We start from the raw sequence: 22,998 nt of genomic DNA, 5'->3' as shown, positions 1-22,998 counted from the left end.
GAAAGAGCGATGTCTTATTTATTACATCAAATAAATAGTCTGTGGATTTTAAGTATAAAATGAAGGATAAAAGTCAGGACCTGCATTAATAGATAAAGACTTTCCAGCAGAGATGCGTTAGCACCCACGGTACTAAGGCTTTTAGCAGAGATACTCATAGATATCTATGGAGATACTTTCCAGCAGAGAGATGTTGGAGAGAAAGATCGTCTAAAAATCACCCCCGAGGAGGTTGCTTTGATTCAGATCAGTATGTGAGTAACATTGGTTTTTCTGTTTGTTAGAACCAAGATATGTTGTTGTTGTAAAATTAGCTGTGTAACGGAGCAGTTTTGAGCGTCATTGTTTATCTGGAATCAGTGTGCTGCTTGTATATACTTGTGTCGTCTTCGGTTATTTTATTCACTTGCATTATTATTTGCATGGTCTAAGCTATGATAAAACTAAGCATTTCATGCTTGTATTGCACAGCACATTTGAGGGCAGAGCTAGTTAACAGTAAATAGCAAAGCTGTTAAAGGTGTTTGATCTTACAGCAAGATAGCAGTTAGGCGTAAGTTAGTTGGCCTTTTTTCCCCCTTTGTCGTGTTAACCGAAAATTCTTTTTTTTTTTACCAGTGACGAAAAAATCTGAAGGCTGTCTGTCATTTTGACGGATTACAATAAGGGCAATTTGTAACTGCCCATTTGTCATTTCCCTTCATTAGAGCGTGATCGTAGGCTACTACCCCTGCCCTGAACATGATCGTGAAGGGACGTGTTTCCCATTCATTCGCTTACTTAAAAATGCCTGTTCCGTTTTGGAAAACGCGTGTGTGGTCATCGGAGACTCGCGGTGCAGCGTGCACGCATACACACAAAGGCGCGCAGTGGTGCCGTGTTTAGGCCAGATTCACATTTTGCGTCTTTTCCACGCATATATTCGTTATTTTAAATGTAGACGCGCGGCAGCCGCACGGAAATAGGGGGTGACGCGGTTGCGACGCGCTCTTTTTTTCAGGCGCGTCGGCGCCACATCGAGATGAAAAAATCTCAACTTTTCAAAAAGGCGCAAGCGCACCGCAGGTCATGTGACAACAACCAACCAGCCAATACGCCCTTTTCACATGACGTCACGCATCACGCATTTCTGCCGCGAAGCAGTGTATCGTTACTTCTGCTAGCACTCCAGTTCATAAGGTGGCGGTAATGCACCTATAAGCTGGTTTGCCAACCGCCAGTAAAACTCAAGAAGAAGAAGCTATTTCCGCTATAGCACCTCAGAGTTTACCAAGTCCCTTGCACATCTGCCACAAATTCGGCTAGATGATGTACGTCTTGCAGACAAATTTTTGCTAACGACAAGATCAAAGCTAGAGAATGGATACAAATTCTTCGTTGAACAGTACCTGTTTGATTATGAAGGTAAGTGTTTTGTTTTCTTTTTGTGTTAGCGAAGGTGCTAGGATAAGTACTTGAATACGTGTTCCGTCAGTTTTTTTTCTACTGTTGTTAAATTCCAGCGCGACGGCAAAACGGAAGTTCTGCTTCTTCTTCTTGTTTGTTACAAGACGGATGTTATGATACACTGCCTTGCAAAAAGGCGGAAGTTAAGTGACGTCATTGTGAAAAGGGCCTATATAGACAAGCTCAATGAAGATGGAGACACAGACGATCACAGCATAACTAAATCTAGTAGCAGAGTTATTGCAAGGTATTTTCAGTGCATATAATCCATATATCCTTTGTTTATACCTCCTCGTCTCAACGGCTATCATGGCCCGTGGTTGCTTAGCAACGGCAGACGCTCTGCGTGCGCAACTGCCGGAGCGCTTTGTAAAAAAGGAGAAAGCAGCGCGTCTCGCACGCGGTTTTAGACGTAAAATGTGAATCGAGCCTTATAGAGTTTTACCTTCAGAAATGCAACTAGCGTCTTTTTGGATAAACATTAGCTTTCAGTGAGTGGGAAAATGTCTCTCTCGGCGTTTTCTCTGTTCAGTGAGCGTCAGAAGTTGCACATTCATGACCAAACCCGCAGCTAACTTGTGAGTGAGTGAGCGAATATAAAACACCATTTACAATCATTGTTACTGACTGGACATATGAACAGAAACATTTGTCATTATTAATGGCTTTATTGGGCATTCAGTTGTATTAAAATTGCAATAGTCAGATTTATGGTTTTTGGCTTCTTTAGCAGCAGCTGCTCCTTTCCGTGCGTCATACGCCCTTACGTCTGTACGAGCCAGCTTCATCTTTGCACATGCGCACAATTTCCTACTTCAGTTTTCAATCTGATCAAGTGTATACATGTCCTATCAAGCAGATTACAAACGGGATAAACCACCCCTTACAATCCGACTAAAATTTCAATCGGCTTGGGCATTTTTAATCTGATTGACGTGTTTATATGGAGCGTTTTCATTCGGATTGGACTTTTAATCACATTACATTGGTCCATGTAAACGCAGCTAATGTGCCCTGTTTTCGTCCACAACATTCACGATTTGATCTGAAGCCGCACAAGCTCGCAGGTAAAGCCTAACATTACATAGATTTCAGTGCGCTGTGCTTCTACACGCAGATCTTTAAATATTATAGGCTATTTTTGTAATTGTTCTCCATTTAATAAAACATGAAAGAAACAGAATAAATAAAAATGTTAGTCATATTGGCTGCTGTGTCACTGAGGTGCTGCGTTTGTAAGTCCACCATGATAAAGCGTCTGCAGCATTAGGGATAACACATATATTGACGTTGTTCTAAAGTCATAGGCCGTCACTAACAAACTCGATACATTTTTCTGTCGTTTCATCTATTAGTGCACATGACACTTTCAGTTGAATTGTTGTAAATGCAAGGGAAGTTTGGTCTGTACACACGCTTCAGATCTGAAGTAATGTTAGGCTACTGTAGAGATCCACCTGTTGCTCTTTTACTGCATAGCGCCACTACCACCGACCTCGCGCTTTAAAATAGTTTTTTTTTTTTTTAGTTTAGTTTAGTTGTTGTTTTTCTTTTTTATTAGATTAACAACAGTTCATTTGTATTTGGATACTGTATTTTTAGAGGCCATTCTCTCGCAGCCCGCATGCACACACTAGTGTCTTACTGCCCACACCCATCAAATCCCGTTGCAAAACATTCATTCCCTCGCTTTTATTTTATTTATTAATGATGTCATCGAACTAGTCATTTACATTTAGTAACTTTATTATACATAACTAGTTAAACTAGCCACCTTTTCACTGTTTTGGGTGACTGAATGTGTAAAAGGCAAGTTATTTTGAGTACCCATTTAAACCTCTCACCCTTATTGTTAGTTAACCACTCCACACCTCAAGTCTCTACTTTATACAGTCACAGCATTTTTTCCTTCAGTTCCCCTTGTTCTACTGTCGATTACATGCAACACACGACCATCTGCAGACTTACCCTGGCACCAGATCACTAAACACTAGCCCGTTAAATACTATGCTATTCTCTGCTCAGCTTGGGTTACTGCTACCGAGAACGCTAACAAGCCTTGCCCAGAGCTTCTGCTTCCTGGTAGCGTGAGCCCAGCCCCCTCTGCACCCCCCCTGATACTTAGGTCTCACCCCTCTTCACCTGATACTGTAGCCAAATTCTACACCAGACATCTCTAGCACCCAAGCCCCAGATGAGGAAGCAGTCCGATTCGCTCTCATTCCGGACACTTGACTTTGATAATATAAGAAACAGCATTAAACAACATGTCATGAATATTTTGGTAATGCATGAGTAAATACACCAAGGGGAGTAAAAAAGCCATAGTTAACAACAGTAATGTTCTGCATGGCACAAGGACATCACACTACACTTCTCCGGACAATAGATAGCCTCTCTATAAAAAAAAAGCACATTACGTACTACCATAAAACCTTTTCAGAACCTCATAATTTGGACCAAAACAAATCTTTGTGTATCTCTTTTATCAGCAATGTGATATTTTGGTGAAGTTGAAGTCAAGTCTACACACTGAGTTACCTGAATATGTAAAATGGAGGTTATATATAGGGTGACAGAAGCACTTAGTGTAGTGAAGCAGCTTTCTAGGAAAAGTCTGTTGCCATGTCTAAGCCCTGCTGAAGACAACTAAAATGGGCAGGCCTTAATCTCTGCACATGGAAAAATGCCAGCAGGAGTTTACTAATTCTCTCAGTCTCAACCTCTTCTAACTGTCTTGCGTGTTAGGAGAATGTCACTGATACCTTGAATAAGAAGATAATATTTCAAAAGCAAATGGGTTTTCAAAATGACCATCAGTACATTATCTGTAGCAGTGTGGACGAAAGAAACCCGAGCAGAAGTAGACAATGCACATAGACGCCATTTTTGTGCTACAATTTGGGGGAAATAGACCTTTTAATACAACACACCTTTGTGTGACTTATGGTTTTTACAAATATTGGTTACTATTCTTTACATGATAACATTGATAGAATGACGCGAGATGGTAACATCTCAAAACATATCTTCTCTGCTCGAATTTCAGTTAGCAATTATTATCTATTCTAGTGTATTGATATCCAATCATGTTAATAATTTAACCCTAACTTTGCACGACTAGCTCAAATGTAAAATATATTTAAGACGTGCCTCCTTTACAGTAACCTATCCCAAACATCTGAATTAAACGATTAAAGCATTTTAAATGTCTAATGTGCCGTCTCTAAATAAATAAATCTCGACCAAGGATGAACAACAAATTACTTTAGCCATGTCCTTACAATTGGGCTCGTAATTAAATAACTCTAATACCTACATGCAAAAAAAACTTATTATTTACAATAATATTGTATAATTTAAAACGATACTGCAGCCAATTCAGACACAGAAATAGCGGTTAACGTTACCTTCATTTTCAAAACCTCACCACAAGTCACCTAACATTACTTTTAAGAAATACAATAACACAAGTCCACAAACGTGGTTCATAATTTAAAACCTGATGAATTTACTACACGTCATTGGAAGTGTCTTTATGCATTTCTCCAGCTTTGGTTTACTTAAACCGGCTCGAACATTAGAAGGGGCCCGACTGGGAAAAACTCTAAAAAGCCTTACAAACACGCGATATCACGAAATAATCGATGCACATTGACAACACACGGAGAGATAAACTCACCGATCCTTCTGTCGTGCTCTTTTAGTGTTTTTTCGGGTGTCTTCTTTTGTTTGCGAAAAAAATGAGATCAAGAACAGTCGGGTACATTTTCCCGAGTCTAGAGACAGCGGCGGATAAAACACACGAACGGGAGTCGACCGCAGTCATAACGCAACAATCATCGAGGAGATCATCGACGCGTCGAAAAAACAGTAGACATTTTACGGTTTGTACATACAAGGCCTACAATCTCGTCCTCCCGTTGGCATTTTCTCTCCCTGCCGGCCGCTATGGTCGCCAAGTGCAGCGCTGAAGAGAATCAGGAGAGGTGGTGGCAAAGCTGCTCTTGACTGACATCAAGAGACTCCAATTATGCGGAGCCCTGTGTTCCGCCGGAAACGGACGGGGAGAGACTTTGAAAGGACGCGTCACTGCCGCCTTCGAATTCCAACCACAGGGAGAGATGATGGATGCGGGATATCTACGGGACAGCTTCGGGACGCAGCTGGGAGTTTAGAGAGGCTATGTGTTTTGTCCCGCAACACAAATGTTTTAAGGCCATTCAAGAAGGACGTTTGATGACAACGTAAAATTGAACGCATCGCAATGGACGTAACTTATATAACGTATTTTTGATTCTTGAAAGAAGTGTTATATAGGACGATTATGTAATGGGACACTATCAGCCACGGGACACACCAAAGCAATGTTACTGCTTTGGGCTGTCTCGATTGAAAGAAAGAATAACCTAAAAGCATATTTTCTTGGAAAACCTCGTGCTGTTTAATTTCTTATTTGGCTACTTTTAATTCCTTTAAAATCTGGGTTGTATAATACCTTGCGTTATATATTAACGTGTCAGTATTGCTTTTAATGGGCTGTTTGAAACTTGAAACAAAGACCGTCCGAACCGCTGTGGTGCGTTTTGCGGAACTTTTTAGTTCTAGATATTAGATATTATATCGACAACAACGCACGTGTTCTGAAAGCTGTTTTTTACGGTGTCTATCTCACAAATTTGTATTACAGCCAGAGGCGAACCTACATTAAGTGGGGGACCACGGCAAAATTATTCAATGAGGCCCTTATGACATTTTTTTGTGGATATTTATTTGTCCTAAAAATAGAATTGCACAATGATCAAATAAAAGTATAGTCAAAACACGTGATACAACAAAATGTTTTCTTTCACAACATTAAATGTGAATGCCCAAATATTTATCATATATTACCAATGCATTGAAAATTAAGAAATGTTCCTATAAAGGTATGGTTAGCATCAATTTTGTTTTACACTTTTCTATTAGTCTTAATAAATTGATTATGTTAATAAATATAAGAGACAACCCAAGCATAAATCCCTCTAATAAATGTCACAATCTTTTGCTGGGTCATTATTTATCAGTAAGGAATATTTTCTTCTTTCTTTGCCATCGACTCTGATAAGCACTTTATACGATTGCTGCTGTCCGTCACTTCTGTGCAATACTTTGAGTTCATCTAATGCCACATACAGAATGGAATGTTTTAAATCTAAATGAAAATAGCATCAGGATCGTTTTCGAAAGTATGCCTTCATGCATGTGAAGCACTTTATTCTGAGGCAAACAACTGTATAGTGTGTTAATGCGACGAAAACTTGAGAGAGTGAAAACTTCACAGTAGATGGGAAGCTGTATTGTATTGCCCCAGGGGGCGTCACATTAAACTGCATTTATAACAAGGAACTGCACATACTGTATGCAGATGCCATAGCAAATAGCAGTAAATACACACACCTTATTCTCTTTTCTGAAGTTAACTCCTCACTGCAAAGGCCGTGGATTGAAGAGCGCGCTAAATAAAGACGAGGCGGAGCCGAAGTCTGCCTCTGTTGTCATGTGATATCATAGCGTGCGAGAGGGCCCAGCAAAGGGGGTTGCCAAAATGTTGATGAGCGTTTTATTAAGATGACAATTTCTGATTGTTTCAATGGTCAGCCATCGGGGCCTCCTTCAAAAGTGGGGCCCCAGGAAATTGCCTGCCTTGCCTGCTCCATTCCTACGCCTCTGATTACAGCTAGCATATGGGCTACGTTACAAAATGTATAATTAAGAGGTATTCACACCTTTACCGTTTTTGTATTTTCAACATGGTGGTACTTTTTGTTGAACTTCCTGCCTGGAAGGTGAGCAAAGCTTAAAAGTCTTGGAATAACACATCATGTGAGTGAGTCTCCAAGTATCCCATGTCCCCCTCCATGCAACCTAAACATGTGAGGTGTGTAAGCCAGGGCGTCAACTGCTGGTCTTTAAAACAAAATTGACTCTAAACTCAAACTGTGTTTTCATGTTCTCTATATGTGGATTAGAATAGCACACAATTATAGTAAGTCAAACTTTGCAGTATTGACATAAGAAAGATTAGTGAAAGATAACTCATCTTGATACACTGCAGTGCTCAGTACTTACATTTCTGCAAAATATTTTAGGGGATTGAGTCTTAGGACAAAGTTCATTATGACAGTAATTGCTGACTCCAAATTGTTTTAACTGTTCTTTTTGAGATAATTAAAAGTAATATGCTGCCCTCTACTGATTCAAATGATTACTACATTCAGTGCCTTTTGAGTTGTGGTCATTCAGCAACCAGGCAGGTGCAGTATAAATTAGAACACTACTGACTTAAATGTTAAATCCGTTTTACTGTACATATTATCTGTTCTGTTGGTACTTTTTTAGATTAATGATCCGTTCATTTAATTCACTTCATTGTATTAGGTGGTGTAAATTATGTCACAATTATTCTGTGAATTGTATATACCTTTTGTTACTTCACTTTCAGTAACTACCAGTCTATTGTAAAAGTATGACTTTTACAACTTTTAAAAAGTGAAATATATTGTAACAAGATTTTGTAAGGAAATTTAGATTAATATCGCTTCACGGTCATGATTTGGTATGCTTTAGAAGGAACTTTAAGGAATCACAAGATCTTTGGCTGAAATGCATAGTTCAGGGAATGGGAGGAGGGGATCTAGAATGGATGACCAGCATTCAAGTTGTAAAATACAGTTGAAAATTTGAATGAATTTTGCAGCAGGAATTTACACTGATTTATGTACGTGTTCTCACGTTAATGTCTCTTGTGAGGGATAAGTTCCTTCTTATTGTAAGGAACATTACTTATATCTTGGCTACAAAAAGCTATTGAAAGCTATGTTTAATCTTATAATGTATTACAAAATTGTTATAGCCAATTAAAAAAAGAAATGTATTGAATACACAATATTGTTACCCCAATTTGACATTTTCATAATAAGAAGCCTTAAAACACAGTTCAACTTTTCATTTAATAACTATAAAGATTTCTGAATTCACACAGTTTGTAAGGTTCATAAATTATTTTACACGGCATATGAAACAGACTCCCTCACCCTTACTACTGAATAAAAAAAGTGCTACTGTATAAATACACAAATAAATATCTCATAAATCACCAGTATTAAATCTTCATTACAAAATCTTTTTTTGCCATAACACTGTTGCACGATAAGCACAAGAGTGCAGTGACATTTCTACTCTGTTAAAATAATTATTTTTTAAATCATTCTTTCTTGGGTTTCTAGGTTCTTTTAAGTAATTGAAATGGTAAAATCTTAAAATATGAGAAAAGGCAACTTTTTATAGTTACATGCATCAACCCCACAAACACATGCTTGTTTTTTCTAGGATTTATATATTTATTTTTACATTAAGATCTCCTCTGTTCATACAAATGGGTCCACAAAGCCCACAGGGCAAACATTTTGTACGCCTGATTTCCACGGTAACGGCTTATTTGATCTGCTTGCATGGATGCTGTGATTCATGTCATGCCCTTATATCTTGATCTTGTCATCCACAGATGACCTCATGCCTGTTAAAGCAGAACCTCGTGCACTGTCAGACCAGAACTACAATGAGCCAGACGCTCAGCAGACCTCACCACAGTTACACCTGTTAAGCTCTCACGAAACAGTTTTTGAATGTTGCAGTTTACGCTGATGCCTATTTCTCTATTCAAAATGCCATTGTGATAAGAGCAGGCTGAGCTATTGCCTAGATTCTTAAGAAACAAACAATTATTTATATGAGCCTCCTCTGCATTTCGCCTTTCAAAGGTCAGCCTCACCAGAACCCTTGGTACACAAAGGGGTGTAAATGACGCAACATGCTGACGGATTGGTGCTGGCATACTGGGTTATTTTTGTAAATTACATAAAGAAGTAATCTCCTTTTGGTTATGATCTTGGATTTTGTGTTCTTTTATGTTCTAAAGATAGAAATGTATGTAAACATTCATTCTGGACAAATAATGTGTATACTTTTATTACACACGTATATACTTTTACATACTTTAATATACACAATATACATACCATACACACTGTACTATATATTAAACAAATAGCCAGCTGTATATTTTGACAAATATCTACGATATCTTTGACAAATTCTTCAGCTGCCAGCTATAAAAAAAAGGCTTAGTCCAAGGCTGACTTTCACATGATTGAAACTCTATAAAAAATCCCAACCACAGAGGATAACTAACATTTTTTGCGAGAGAAAAATCTTTGAAACGATTTGGTTTAAGTCTTTAATGTGCACGCAGTCTTTGATATTTCGTTGTAAAAAACGATATTTTTAACGCTTACAGTCATTTGACTTCATGACGAGATGAATGTGAATGGCCTCTACAATCGCAAAATCTCCTCGAAATATGTGCTTTTGTGTGTAATCATTGTCTTTAATATAATTTTAATAGCAGCACCCTATAAAAATATGAATGATACTAACAACTTACCAGCTTTAAACCTTCAAAAGGCTTTTAAAGGATTTTACAATTCTAATGCAGTTTATAGAGGTCTAGCTTATGTAAGAGCAAGTGAGGTCATGTGCTCAGAAGTTTGACACTCGCCGTTGTGTCTTCACAGTCAGACTAGCAAATCACGAATCAGTCACCGTCGTTTGCATGACGTTTACGCGTTATTCAATTACACACCTTAAAATGGGTGTGACAAATGTACGAGATAGCAGAGAGCATGGTCACACTAAACATTTTGACGTGGTCACCGACGTGCTCAATTGGACACACTGATAGTGGAGAGCACATATAAATGCCACGCGGAGGCGGACATACGGTGTAGACTCAACTACATACGCAACAAGGCTAATTCTACAATAAATACAAAACAACGCTGAAATATCAACGAGAAAAGACTTCTGATTGTATTGAAGACTTTAGTTTATTTACTCTCTGTTAAATTACTATTAAAGTAGATTCAATGGAACACCAAAAAGCGACAGAATTGAACAGTTTGTGCAATGGCAAAATTGTCACAGAGTATCTCTGCCGTAATGGCTTCAGCGAGCTGTCGGTCGAGTCGAAGAAAGTCGCTGTCCAGCACAAAAACGAGACGTCTCGGAAAGAGGCGGAGGACGAGTCGCGGTTACCGGCTATAGAGGCGGCATATACCACCATACTGCGAGGTCTTGGAGAAAACACTGACCGACAGGGTCTCCTCAAAACTCCGCTGCGAGCTGCCAAAGCCATGCAGTTCCTGACCAAAGGGTATCACGAAACCATCTATGGTAAGTGCTTTGATGCTTCACATACTTGATACATTTCCATCTATATATTGTGTGTTCCCTGGGATTCGAACCCATAACCTGTTGCTTAGGTTTACACAATGTGCTACCAGTTGAGATCAAGGAACACTATACTAATAAACTGGTTTATATGTGTCTTTTATGAATATGACAATGCATAACTACAGTATTCCCTCAATACTGTTATTTACTGTACATCAGCAACGGATGCTGAAAGCTCCCACATCAGTGGTTTGGTTGGCAAGAAGGGCTGCTTAAACTAATCACTGTTAAGTTCCTTAGCAATTTCCTTTATTCTGAGCTGAATTTAGTTATGAAAGAGGTTTTAATGTCTATTGTTTCTTACGTTCCTCCACAAAACCATTTCAGCCGCTCCATACTGTATGTCCCCTTTGTAACTGTATAATCTGCAAACAATGTGTGCCTGGTATCATGAGCATGTACTTATCGTGATACGTATTATGAAAACTGAGGCATACAGATTAAAACAAAAGCAAGTGTTATGCAATAATTATGTTTTTCACAGATATCCTTAATGGTGCCATCTTTGATGAGGACCATGAGGAGATGGTTATCGTGAAAGATATTGACATGTTTTCTCTTTGTGAACATCACCTAGTACCATTTTTTGGCAAGGTATGTCTGAGAATCTATCTTCACGTTATTATTCCCTGAATTGCTTTTAGTCATGAAATTTATCATTTGCCTTTTTGCGTGATGTGACGCCAGTAGCGAATACAAAGCAGCTTAACAGGATTTGTCTAGACCAGAGAGAATGTTCAATCCTGTGAGGTTGATGAGTTCATTCCAATGAGTATCAGTACATGAGACCTACACTGAGTAAATTATTTTACGTCTAATTCTTAGGTTCACATAGGATATCTGCCAAGTAAAAAGGTTGTTGGCCTCAGTAAGCTTGCAAGGTGAGTATGAAACCCACCCACACATACAATTTAGTGTTCCGGTTGTAGATAGGCAGTAAAGGCGCTTGTTCTCACATCAGAGTGAGACAGAAAAAGAGAACATATTACTTACAAATGGCTGAGTTCTTCTGTAATCATAGCCCTTTCATTTGAGGCTTATATCCAAAGCCTGGCACTGTGTCCTGTCCCATCTGAAAAAAGCCAGACTTGCTGACTTCTGGTGATGAGGAAATCCCCCAACTCCCACCTCCAGTGTGGAGAGGTTGTGGGAACCATTGCCATTGCAAACCTCCCTTAAAATAAAATATATCATACACAAAACTATGTTAGAGTTCAGGTTCACTGCAAGATGTGAATTTAGAGGTGAAATAACCAGCAATTTAGATGCAGACATTACCAAAGCAAAAACAGATAACATTCATGAGCTGCACGATTTTGGATAAATTGAGAATCATAATTTTTTCAAATATAGATATGACTATGATAGATATAGAATGACGACTAAAAGTAATACATAATTTACTAGAGATTCTGACAAAAAATTGTTTCCATAGGTTTGTAATATTTAGGACTTCAAAATGGCTTCAAAACGATTACATATTTCATGGTTAACCTACGGTAACTAGGTAAACTAAAGTGGTTCTTTTTTTAAGTTTTACTTTAAATGCAAAAGCTTCACTTCCTAAAAAGTATTATTGCATTGAAATAACTTGTATATGAAACATTTCTACAGTAAAACAAATTCATAAGGTGAAATTCACAATTAAAGGTCTTTAGAAAGATTTATCAATTTGCCTGACATCTACAGACTGCTTGACGGGGTCTTTAAAGAAAGACACAACTGATAAACACAACAACACAGTATTATCACCTGTAAACAGTTTAAAATAACCTAAAACCGGAAATGCTGTTCACCTCGATGAAAGCTCTTGTAGCACAGCTTCTCTATTAGCGTAAATACAGTGAAAAGCGCCACACACTCTCAAGACGTGTTTTTTACCGTAATAACGTGTCTCATTCGCAAAATCCTTCCAGTGCACTGAAATGTTCGTTCCCTAAAGATTCCCACAATGTACCGCAAAAATAGTAATGTTTCGTTCGTGAACGAATCGTTCTTTTTGAACGAATCTTTTAAGTGAACGAATCGTTCTCGTTCACGAAATGCAATGACTCATATTTCTCGTTCACTGAAATCTCTCCCTCGAGCACAGAGCGTCTTGGCTTAAAAGAGTGTCTCAAGCACGAGCCAATGGCGTTCGAGAGTGAGCTTTGACAGAGCATATGATTGGTTAAATGTACTGAACGAATACGCCCTTCACTGAACGAACGAGCCTGTGTTTGAGTCTTAACGAGACCCGCTGATTCTCGTTCATGAACGAAATGAACGATCAGTCATCTCGTTCGTAAGTGAACGAAAGGACCCGCTGATTCTCGTTCGTGAACGAGCTGTTACTTCTCACTCGTAAACGAAATGAAAGATGAGGTCTCTTGTTCAACAAGTACAGAAACGGACACAATGTAAAGATCCTTACGAAAATAATATAATGCAAGCTGATGGTTAAATGTAACAAAAACAAATGAACATTGTCATTTTTATTGCATGGAAAATGTCAAGCCCTGTTTACTCAGTTATTGTACTGCAAGCACATGTGTTTTGGGTGCATTTTGTATCATTTATTGTTCTTTCAAATAAAAACGACTTCATTACGTTTAGTCTTCTCTAAAATCTGAAAAACAAAAAAGTATTGGTTAGCTCTCATTCGCGTCACGTCAGCAAATAGCATTCCAGTTCCGGCTGTGAAGGGACGTGTAATTGGTTAGATCTTCCACTGAACGAATACGCCCATACTGACCAAGTCGCTGTTGAGTCACTCTGAACGAGACCGTGAACGAAATGAACGAGACTGTACACTGTAGGTCGGTCATTTAGGATGTGAGTCTCGTTCAGCAATCAGCAGAAAGCGGATGCAAAGCGCAGTTACAGTAGGCTACTTTTGCACGCTTGTTTATTTAAAATACATAAACTTTACGTTTAACATAATCTCAGATTTATGAATGTGTAAATGACCAAACAATTAACTTTTAAATTATGCAGAAAAACCTTGTGCGTTGGTCATCTGAACCACTTATTTAAACTTATTTTATTTATTTAATGAGTAGATCAGAGACACACATTTTAATAAAGCCTGTAATCAGTTTATACGTCCATTAATACGTTCGTTGGTCACTGAACGAATCATTTTGGTGAACGAACTGAAAAAGAACGAATCACTCAAATGAATCATAATTCCCATCACTACTGCTCCCTATATTCCCTTATCGGAAGTCACGCGACAAGTTTTGAAGACGTTGTTTAGCCGAAATCGCAGGAGCCAACTCAATTAACTTCATGAAACGCTACAGAACTTTTGAAAAGACAAACGTATAAACAAACGTTGATAGACAGGCAGGCAACACGATCTACGTAACAGTTAAATTTAATAATAGACCATATATGTGCACTGATATGTAACAGAATAATGAATGTGTTTCTCATATGTTAATAGACACTCGAAAATCATGGATTTTCATTAATGAGATTGTGCGGGCGTTTGGATCGAGATCGCGATATTTCAACGGTTAACCGTGCGGCTCTAAATCATAACCTGTTGTCATACTCTAATTGATAATGCTTTGCTTTCTCTAGAATCGTTGAAATCTACAGTCGCAGACTTCAAGGTAAGTAACTTTTAATATGAATGAGTAGGGAACATACTTGAAATAAAGGTTGACAGATCCAGTTGCTAACATTATTACAATATACTGTATAATGTTTCATTTCAGTTCAAGAGCGCTTAACAAAGCAAATTGCAATGGCAATCTCTGAAGCTCTGCAGCCTGTAGGCGTGGCCGTTGTCATTGAGGCAGCGTAAGTAATATGCAATATTATACAGTTCAATATAACTTTAAAGCTGTATGCATTTCTGAATGAACTCTTGTTGTTGCAGTCACATGTGCATGGTCATGCGTGGAGTGCAGAAGATGAACAGCCGTACTGTGACCAGTGCCATGCTGGGCTTGTTCAGGGAGGACCCAAAGACTCGAGAGGAGTTCCTGGCCCTGACCAAAAGTGCATAGTAACCCTCACTTTGCTGCTCCGGCTCTATTAGTGTGTTTACAGGCAAATAGGTCGATGGTTGTTTTGAAAATCCTCCATGGTGCTAAGAGAATCTCACTGAGAGAGAACTGTAGATCTTTCCACCAACTGCTGTGACACGAGTGTGCAGCTGAAACTCAGGGCTCCTCACTATTTGCATATATTATGCCTAAAATCTAAATTGTGAATCTTAAAGGATCGGTGACACAGCACTTTTCTTTTGGAAAAACAGTCCCTGAAGTATTTGCACCTTCAGAACTTACCCCAGAAAGCCCATCAAATAGATAACTATTTTTAACATTTTGCTTTCAAGTATGTAACAGGTACTCTTATTATTTTGTTTTGTGTTTCTCTTTATTAGTTATAAGTTGTTTTAGCTTTTTAATATATTCAAACTAAGTTAATGTTTTGTCTCAAATAATCCTGTAACGTTTACAAAATTAACCAATTAATGTTTAAAATATAGAAAAATGTAAGATGTTACTAAATAATGGCAATGGTTATATTTAAGGGGTCAAATGTTGAATAATTTGTAGTTAAAAAGTCAAAATTAGACTAAGCCAATGACGAGATTACAATGGTGTTTGCATCATTTGTATGTATATTGTGACTTTTTACGTTATACAATATTGGATTGTGTAAAAATAATCTCATTGTGAACATCAAATACATTAAAGTGCCATTATAAAAATTTTCCTGCTTTCTCACATTAAAGACAGAAATCTGAAAAATGTTGTTTTTATGTTGTTTTTATTTTGCGAGAATTAAATATTTACAGACATAAAAACTGTCCCTGACATTTTTAATAGAGAGGAAGGGAATAATGTACAGTGTCTAGATATTGCTATATATGGCAATTAATTAGACATAGGCCTACTGTAAAAGCATTCACAAGAATCTACAGATACTATCATACAATCAGGGGGTTCAGGGACATCTAAAACAGGAATGGGACTATATAATTTCACAACGCCATTTTAAAGGAAACAGCAAAATAGATATTTGTTTGCAACAGTGTTGATGAAGAACAACCAGTTGAGTGTTGGACAGGCTTATATTGATGTAAAAAAAATTCAAATTGCCATGAAGTAAACTGCGAACATGATTGGTTAATCTGAATTTCCAAAGCACAGTCAGGATGTTTTGTAATATTAAGAACTGATGAATGATCTTCCTTAAGAAAATAATAATGAATCATTGCAAATGAATGAGAATAACCAACAGGTTATCCAGCAAATTTAACTTCGAAGGCATCTACTTTGTTCAAACAGTTCCAGCCAATATATTGCTCTAAAGTTATAACGTGAGAGAGGACAAAAGTTATATATAGTTATAAACCAGTGCATCCCATTTGCCACAAAACACTACTACAAATTGCTGAACTTTTTAGTGATCTTAAATTATCATATTCAACACACAGTGGAGGACCGTATTAAAAACAAACACAATCATCCACAAACACCCCTCTCTCAACGAAATCCTGTATACCCCAGAAACCAAAATGAATCAAACTGAGGTCTGTTTGTAGTTCTTGGTGTCAATAACCTTTTTTCCACACATGGCACAAATTCCTGCAAAAAGAGAAACAGAGAAGGAGGAGATCACATACATGTAATATGTAAACAATCAAATCAACAACTGATTAGGCTCATTTAAAGACTGTCTATCTCACCTTTTTTGTAGGCACATCCCTGGCAGTAGTGTGAACCAGACTGATGGACAGATCTTTTGCATATTCTGCAGATGGCAAATCCAGTCTTGCCATAAGGATCAAACCTATTCAAAATGATCCGAAATATTTCAATACAAGTTCAAATGACACACCAAGAAACAAAGCAAGACTACAACGTTAAAGTAAAATTCACCAAAAGCAACACACCTGGCCTTTTTTGATGTTAACATTTTATTTTCATTGAGTTTTCGACCCCCACTTTCTGTAATTAAACATGTTAGTATTCATAAATGTATCCAAAATGATCAAATACACATTCAGGTACTACTTCAAATATTTTACAATTAAAATTATATCAGTTTAAATGTACCTGTTGTGTTTCTAGCACCATCTTTCCAGGTATCAGGAGTGATGACCCGCCCCAGTTTCTTCTCGCCTGTGGGACACATCAAAACATGCGTAATTCACAAATATGCAATATGCTGCATTCCTTTTGTGTCATACGCGATTTCTAAATCTTGATGATACTATACGCAGCATATGTTTATAATCGCTAATGTAATGTAAAACACGAAAGTCTACAGGAATGTTTACAACATGTTGTTTTACTGTTTCTTGCTAACGAGCAAATCATGATCTAAACCCAATAGACTTCATACAAATGACAAAATTACTTTCGCATACTCGAGTAAAACAAACAATAGCCTTATTTACAACAGATTCACAATATAACTACTTACATTTTTCACAAACCATTTTAAAACGTCTCGTAAAATTGCGACTAACAATTTCAGTCCTCCTCTGTGTGTTAAAAATGAATCTTGAAACGTTAGCGTCCTTTTCGTGGTGACGGGAATTGTCAAAATAAAAGCCGGGATAAACGTCCCTCAATGTAGCCATGTAAAGCTATAGGCAATGAAATATACAGCTAATATCATTCTGAAAACAGTGAAATTATTATTAATAATAATAATATTAATTACATTCTGAAAAATAATGGAGGTGTACAGATTAGTCAATGCTATCAGTTTTCATATAGCATATGTGATAGGTTTTTGGTTTCTGATGGGATTTTGTCTTCAACAAGACAATGCTTGGGAAATACCAATTTAGCTTTTTTAGCAACTTTTATTTTGCTTAAGCGGTATGCAGTTATTGCCGACTTCATTAACCGGAAGAACACGGCAGTCATCATGTTTAGTAAATAAAGTGTTCGACTTCCATTGTTTACTGTTATTTATAGTCTTAACATGTCAAAGAACGGTTACAGTTTGTGTCTTTGAAGGTTTGTGCCATTTTCATTGAGCGCTGGTAAAACTGGCGACCCAGCAAGTTAAGAAGGTCATTTATCGGTGGATATTGACTTTAACAACCACGGGCACCGGCACCATTGGTCAGTCTTTACATCAGAGTAAGTTAAATAAGGAACTCTTTATAACGATTCATGGTTGTCATGGTTTTTTTTTGTCTTATTTGAATGAATTGATTTTTATTGAACGAACCCATGCCATTAAATGCAGATTTTCTGACCATTCGAATGTATAACGAAACTATATCTTATATTTTATATAGTCAAAGTCTAAGCAAGTTAATTTACACTGATTTTGTAATCATTGTTTAAGTCGTCCACTTACTGCATTACTCTCAATATTTTTGACAGGTACACCATTAAACCTTCATCATGTGGGATGTTGAGATCAGGGGCATGGCATCAGCTCATGCCATTATTGCCTCCTCCATATTTCTGGCAACTGTAATACCTGCTGTGTTTTTGGAGAACTTCTCTGTTTATGGCACCCACATGGTTTGGCTGTACTCTGTGGCTGGATCTGTAGCTGTGGTCAACATTGCAGTGTTTCGGCTTTTAGGCATAATCCCACCAACAAAGAAGAACACATTGAGCTTCAAGGTACACTAGAACACGTTTCAACACTGAAATACTTTGGGAAATGTTACTTAGTTTTACTTATGTGATGCTTTCTTTTGTTATTTGTTTCACAGATCAATCGATTATTCAGATCCTGTCTGTACTTTCTCCTGTCGTGTCTTTTTTATCATACTGTGGTAGTACTGTACGGTGCACCTCTGCTTGAGTAAGTATTGTGTGCAACATGTGTCTGTTTAGTTCATCAAAAGCACATATGTAAGGTTTATGTTATGTTGCAGGTCTGCCCTGGAGACTTTTTCACTGGCTGTGCTGCTGTCCACATTCACCACACTGAGATGTCTGTGTATACTGGGTCCTAATATACAGGCGTGGATCCGGGTGTTTAGCAGAGATGGGTGGGTACAGTCATACTTCACTAACAACCACCTGTAATATTTCTTGTTTCATTTACAATATGGAAGTGAAACTGTCATAGTCAGCAATGTCTGTTTTCCACTAGATGGAGACGTTGGTCAACCTGAGAAATGAGTGCAACAGTGCACATGCTGTTTCATAGTGATTATTATAATGCACTGTTTAAAAATGACACTAAATCACACAAAGACATTTTGAAATCCACATTGCTGTGCTAGAATTAATGCTCTTAGACAAAGTCCCCCCCATGGGTTGGGCATGAGCTGCTCTGATCCTTTCACATTTTCTAATTGTACTGAGTACTGTGAATTAATAAAATCAGTAAAGCTTCTTTGCTTGTGTAGCCCATATTAAAGGCTAAGACTAACTCCATAGACCATAGGAATTATTTAGGATTGGTGTCCAAGAATGTGATTTGTGTTTATACAGCAGTGATATCTGATAAGCAATGTCTCTCTGAGGGATATACTCGGAATTAAGCATTTTAGCAGTTTTTTATGATTTGTCAGGGTTTAATAGTTAATCCATATTTGTTCATATAATCCTTCTGTATTTTGTCAATAGGAACATTGTTTATTAATATGTATTCTTTTTTTCAGCAAAGTGATGATTGATAAGGGTGTGATTTTTTTCAGGGCGTTGTCAGTGTGGGACACGTCTCTTCAGATTACAACTGGCTGTAGTTTGGTTGGGGCCTGGCTGGGAGCTTTCCCTATTCCCCTTGACTGGGACAGACCCTGGCAGGTTAGTGTTTTTTTTCTAAACATAAACCAAAATTTTACCTCTTTCCACTGTAATGAATACATCCTCACTGCTAGCATGTTGCAGTGGTAGCCTAGTTTCACCAATTCCATGAATTAAAGAAAGTGTTAAAGGACTTAAATTAAAGGGGTCATATGGCGCAAATACATTTTTACGTGTCTTTGGTGTGTTATAAGTTGCCTATGCATGTATTAGACACGTAAAATTGTAAAAATTAAAGTGTCGGAACAAAAGATGCATTCTATCTAAAAGCGAATGCTCAACCAGACCTGCCTGAAACGCCTCTTGTAACCACACCCCCACAAATCTACGTCAGTTTGTGGAATTATTTAACCAAGACCGCTCAACTGTATACTCAAGTAAGATGGGCATACCAAATAGGGTAAGAGGCGTTACATTTTTGTTGCACTCTTGCAGTATTCGACCAATCACTACGCACTGGTTAACTGGCCAATCATAGCACACCTCGCTTTTCAGAGCGATGAGCTTTGTAAAAAATCTGCACGTTTCAGAGTGGCGGGGCAAAGAGGAGACACAAACACGCACGGTATGTGGAAAATACAGCTTGTATACACATTGCATTACATCTAAAACAAACGATAATATTCGTTTTAGCCTTGTCATATGACCTCTTTAAACTGGGGTTCTCCTGTGGGTTTTTCAGGGTTGAGTTCCACCCGTGATGCCAATTCCATTTACCGTCTATCTTAATGAATTCTTTTCATTCACTGCTATAAACTGTCAAGTAAAGCAAAGCCCCCCATTTAACAGTATTGATTAATGAGAGGCTACGTTAATTATGCTTAAAAAACCATGTAGATTTGTGCAATTGCGGCAGAATTTCAGGAGTCCCTTGGTTTAAAGGTGATTTTCTTAAAGGGATCGTTCACCCAAAAATGTAAATTCTGTCATGAATTACTCACTCTCTAGTTGTTCCAAACCTGTATACATTTCTTTGTTTGGTTGAACACAGAGAAAGATATCTGGACTAATGCTTGTAAACAAACAGTTCCTTTGACCCCTTGACTACCATATTTTAGGAAAAATGCCCCAGAAGTGTTTGCTGTCATACATTTTTCAAAATACCTTTTTTTGTTCAACAGAACCAACAAAATTATAAAGAAATGTATCCTACTATGGTAGGCAATGGGGTCCAAGATTTGGAACAACTCGAAGTTGAGTAAATAATGACAGAATTGTTATTTTTGGGTGAACTATCCCTTTAAACAAAGATAGTATCCAGTAACAGATCTGTTCTAGACCTACATAATTGCATTATATTTGTAAAAACTTGTTTTTGGTGAATTCAGTTTTTGGTGAATTCATTTAATTTTTTCATTTGCCTATAGACTTGACATTTTCTCATTTTTATTATTCAGAAGGACCACTACCTTGCAGTTTACTTCCAATTAATTAATTAATCAATCATTAACTCAAAACAGAAATAATATGTGTAGTTAACGTCAAGAAAACATACAGTCGATAAAATCTGCCAGGCCAGCCAAAGACGGGTTTTGTTGGGAATGAATCTTCATGAAAAATTCACTGTTCTCAAAACATAGAAGGACGGCTCTGGTATTCAATTATTCATGTATTGTACAAAGGCATTGATCAGAGACCAGTGTTTGCCCTCGTTTTGCCCTTAAAATGTCACGCAGATGTCTCCCATGTGTGCATTTGACACGCTCTCTGCACACAGAAGTCTAGACGTGACCACAGATATGATGCTGACGCATTATGGCAGTGAGGAAGCTGGGCGGTTTGGCTGGTATAGAGTGAACACATGATAGGAGTATGAACTAATGAGAAACTGGGGCTGTTGAATCCAGATCCGTTCCTTTAGAGAGCAGTGTGACAAGCCACTGTAATAGACCCGTATCATTTTCAAAGTTATGAGATAATGGGGAAATCAATCTTACTGACAGCTTTGTAATTGTGAGCTTTTGTGTCAAGCCTTCGGTATTTTGCGACAAAGTATGATGGTAAGTATTTTATCTCAGCTTCTGTAACTATACATGAAGAGGGTGTATAGGGTTATCTGGCTTTCCGCACAAAAAAAGCATCTTTTAAAATGTTCATACTAGAAAGTCATAAGAAATAAGTCAAAAATGACAATGTTATAAAAACCTGTTTTATAGACCGTAAATATTGTGAGGCAAGTCATTAAATTTACATCATATTCACTCCACATAGGGCATCAAGTTTTTTTTTCTCTCACAACTCCATTGTGCCTTTAATTTTTAGTTTTGCATTCCATATTTACAGTTTGACTGCAACATAAATGATTTAGTTTTTTCACAATCTGCTGGAAGCTTTAAAGACCACTCCACAAGTTTGCATTGACTGCAAGAAATTAGGAAAAAGTCCAATAATGTTTGAAATCACTTGTTCATACAAAGCAAAAATTCAAAACGCAAAGCAGTCAGCACAGACCTGAGAGGCAAGGCCACAAATACATATAGTAACACTCATAAAACAAACTCTACTTTAAAAACAAGAAAGCAGTCTTGTATACAAAATTTGGTTGGTAAAACACCACAGTGATTTTGCAGTCAGTCAACTTGTGCTCCTGCAGGTTTAAATGGTTTTGATCTCTTTGTTTTGTGAATCCTCTCTCTAGGTTTGGCCTGTTTCCTGTACGCTTGGCGCAACTGCTGGATTTCTGACTGGCCTCCTCGTTGCACCTGTTTGGATCCACTGGCATCGCAAACTTCTCACTTACAAGCTTAAATAAGGAAAAGAAGCACATTCAAGTGTTAAGCCACTGGGAATTTAGAAATTAATTCAGGCTTGTTTTTGAAACATTTGTGTCCTCCCAGAAGCGTGAGCTCCAGATCCCAGAAATGACATTGCCACATTTACAACAATTAAAGTCTGTTTTTTGTAGAATAAAATATTTTGTCCCTTGTATGCTCCTCATGGCAGTATATTTACTTCATTGTTCTTCTTCTTTCATAAAATAAAGCGATTACCAACAGAAGAGTTTTGTAAAATGCAAATGTTTTGCAACTCAAATCGAGACACCGGGTTCCCTTTTTGAAGTTAAATAAAGTCCTACTTCTGTAAATGACACATGGGTTTGGTTGTGCTGTTGAGGCTGTCTGGGTTTCAACCCTCAAAGTGAACTTGTGCTCACAGAGCCAGACGTGGAAAGCAGATTGTTTTTAGTCTACTGTACATCTTTCATTTTCTATTCTCTGTGCTTGTCAATTCAATAATTTAGAATTTCCAACCATTTTCCTTGTAGGCCATCTCATTGTTTAGTGTTTGTGTCAATTGTCCTTGAAGAACATTTCTTTTTGAACAATGTTTTTCTCATTCCCCCAACTTGGACTATGAGCCTCAATTGTTAACACTATTTGTAGGTGATTGCATCCAGTCATATTGGTTGATCTCTGGTTGTCAGTTCATCGTGTCATCACCGTCAATTGTTGAGTTCTTGTTTATTGTCTTCCGAGCGGGTCTG

At 37.7% G+C, this 22,998-nt stretch overlaps 4 protein-coding genes across 8 annotated transcripts in view; 2 read left to right on the top strand and 2 right to left on the bottom strand.

The window, feature by feature from the left end:
• The window catches only part of socs5a (suppressor of cytokine signaling 5a), a 28,028-nt gene extending 13,702 nt beyond the window's left edge, over positions 1-14,326 (bottom strand). Inside the window, exons 1-2 of one of the 5 annotated variants that reach the window (XM_057357896.1) lie at positions 12,532-14,326; positions 11,773-11,953 (exon numbers count right to left, since the gene is read on the bottom strand). In XM_057357896.1, coding sequence (XP_057213879.1) covers positions 11,773-11,798 — 26 coding nt within the window. In that variant the 5' untranslated portion in view covers positions 11,799-11,953; positions 12,532-14,326. Of the gene's footprint in view, positions 1-5,128; positions 5,457-11,772; positions 11,954-12,531 lie in introns of those variants that run through there. The other 4 variants (XM_057357897.1, XM_057357895.1, XM_057357899.1 and 1 more) reach the window with 4 other exon arrangements.
• On the top strand, positions 10,275-14,813 carry gch2 (GTP cyclohydrolase 2). Its single transcript, XM_057357917.1, has 6 exons — positions 10,275-10,719; positions 11,264-11,373; positions 11,605-11,660; positions 14,347-14,378; positions 14,484-14,568; positions 14,648-14,813. The coding sequence occupies exons 1-6, from the start codon at positions 10,413-10,415 to the stop codon at positions 14,775-14,777; spliced, it is 720 nt and encodes a 239-aa protein (XP_057213900.1). The 5' UTR covers positions 10,275-10,412; the 3' UTR covers positions 14,778-14,813.
• A 131-nt stretch (positions 14,814-14,944) lies between these two features.
• Positions 14,945-17,313, bottom strand: cript (cysteine-rich PDZ-binding protein). Its single transcript, XM_057357926.1, has 5 exons — positions 17,209-17,313; positions 16,839-16,904; positions 16,676-16,730; positions 16,469-16,572; positions 14,945-16,367 (listed from the first exon to the last, which is right to left on the bottom strand). Exons 1-5 carry the CDS (start codon positions 17,222-17,224, stop codon positions 16,303-16,305), a joined length of 306 nt encoding a protein of 101 aa, XP_057213909.1. The 5' UTR covers positions 17,225-17,313; the 3' UTR covers positions 14,945-16,302.
• Positions 17,314-17,634: 321 nt separating this feature from the next.
• Positions 17,635-22,978, top strand: pigf (phosphatidylinositol glycan anchor biosynthesis, class F). Its single transcript, XM_057357919.1, has 6 exons — positions 17,635-17,879; positions 18,129-18,377; positions 18,470-18,561; positions 18,635-18,751; positions 19,406-19,514; positions 22,153-22,978. The coding sequence occupies exons 2-6, from the start codon at positions 18,150-18,152 to the stop codon at positions 22,264-22,266; spliced, it is 660 nt and encodes a 219-aa protein (XP_057213902.1). The 5' UTR covers positions 17,635-17,879; positions 18,129-18,149; the 3' UTR covers positions 22,267-22,978.
• The last annotated feature ends 20 nt before the right edge of the window (positions 22,979-22,998 follow it).

The sequence above is a fragment of the Triplophysa rosa genome, linkage group LG18, assembly GCF_024868665.1.
Source record: "Triplophysa rosa linkage group LG18, Trosa_1v2, whole genome shotgun sequence".
NCBI classification, from domain to species: domain Eukaryota; kingdom Metazoa; phylum Chordata; class Actinopteri; order Cypriniformes; family Nemacheilidae; genus Triplophysa; species Triplophysa rosa.
The sequence above is the reverse complement of the archived record's forward strand: the minus strand, read 5'-3'. Positions and strand labels throughout refer to the sequence as shown.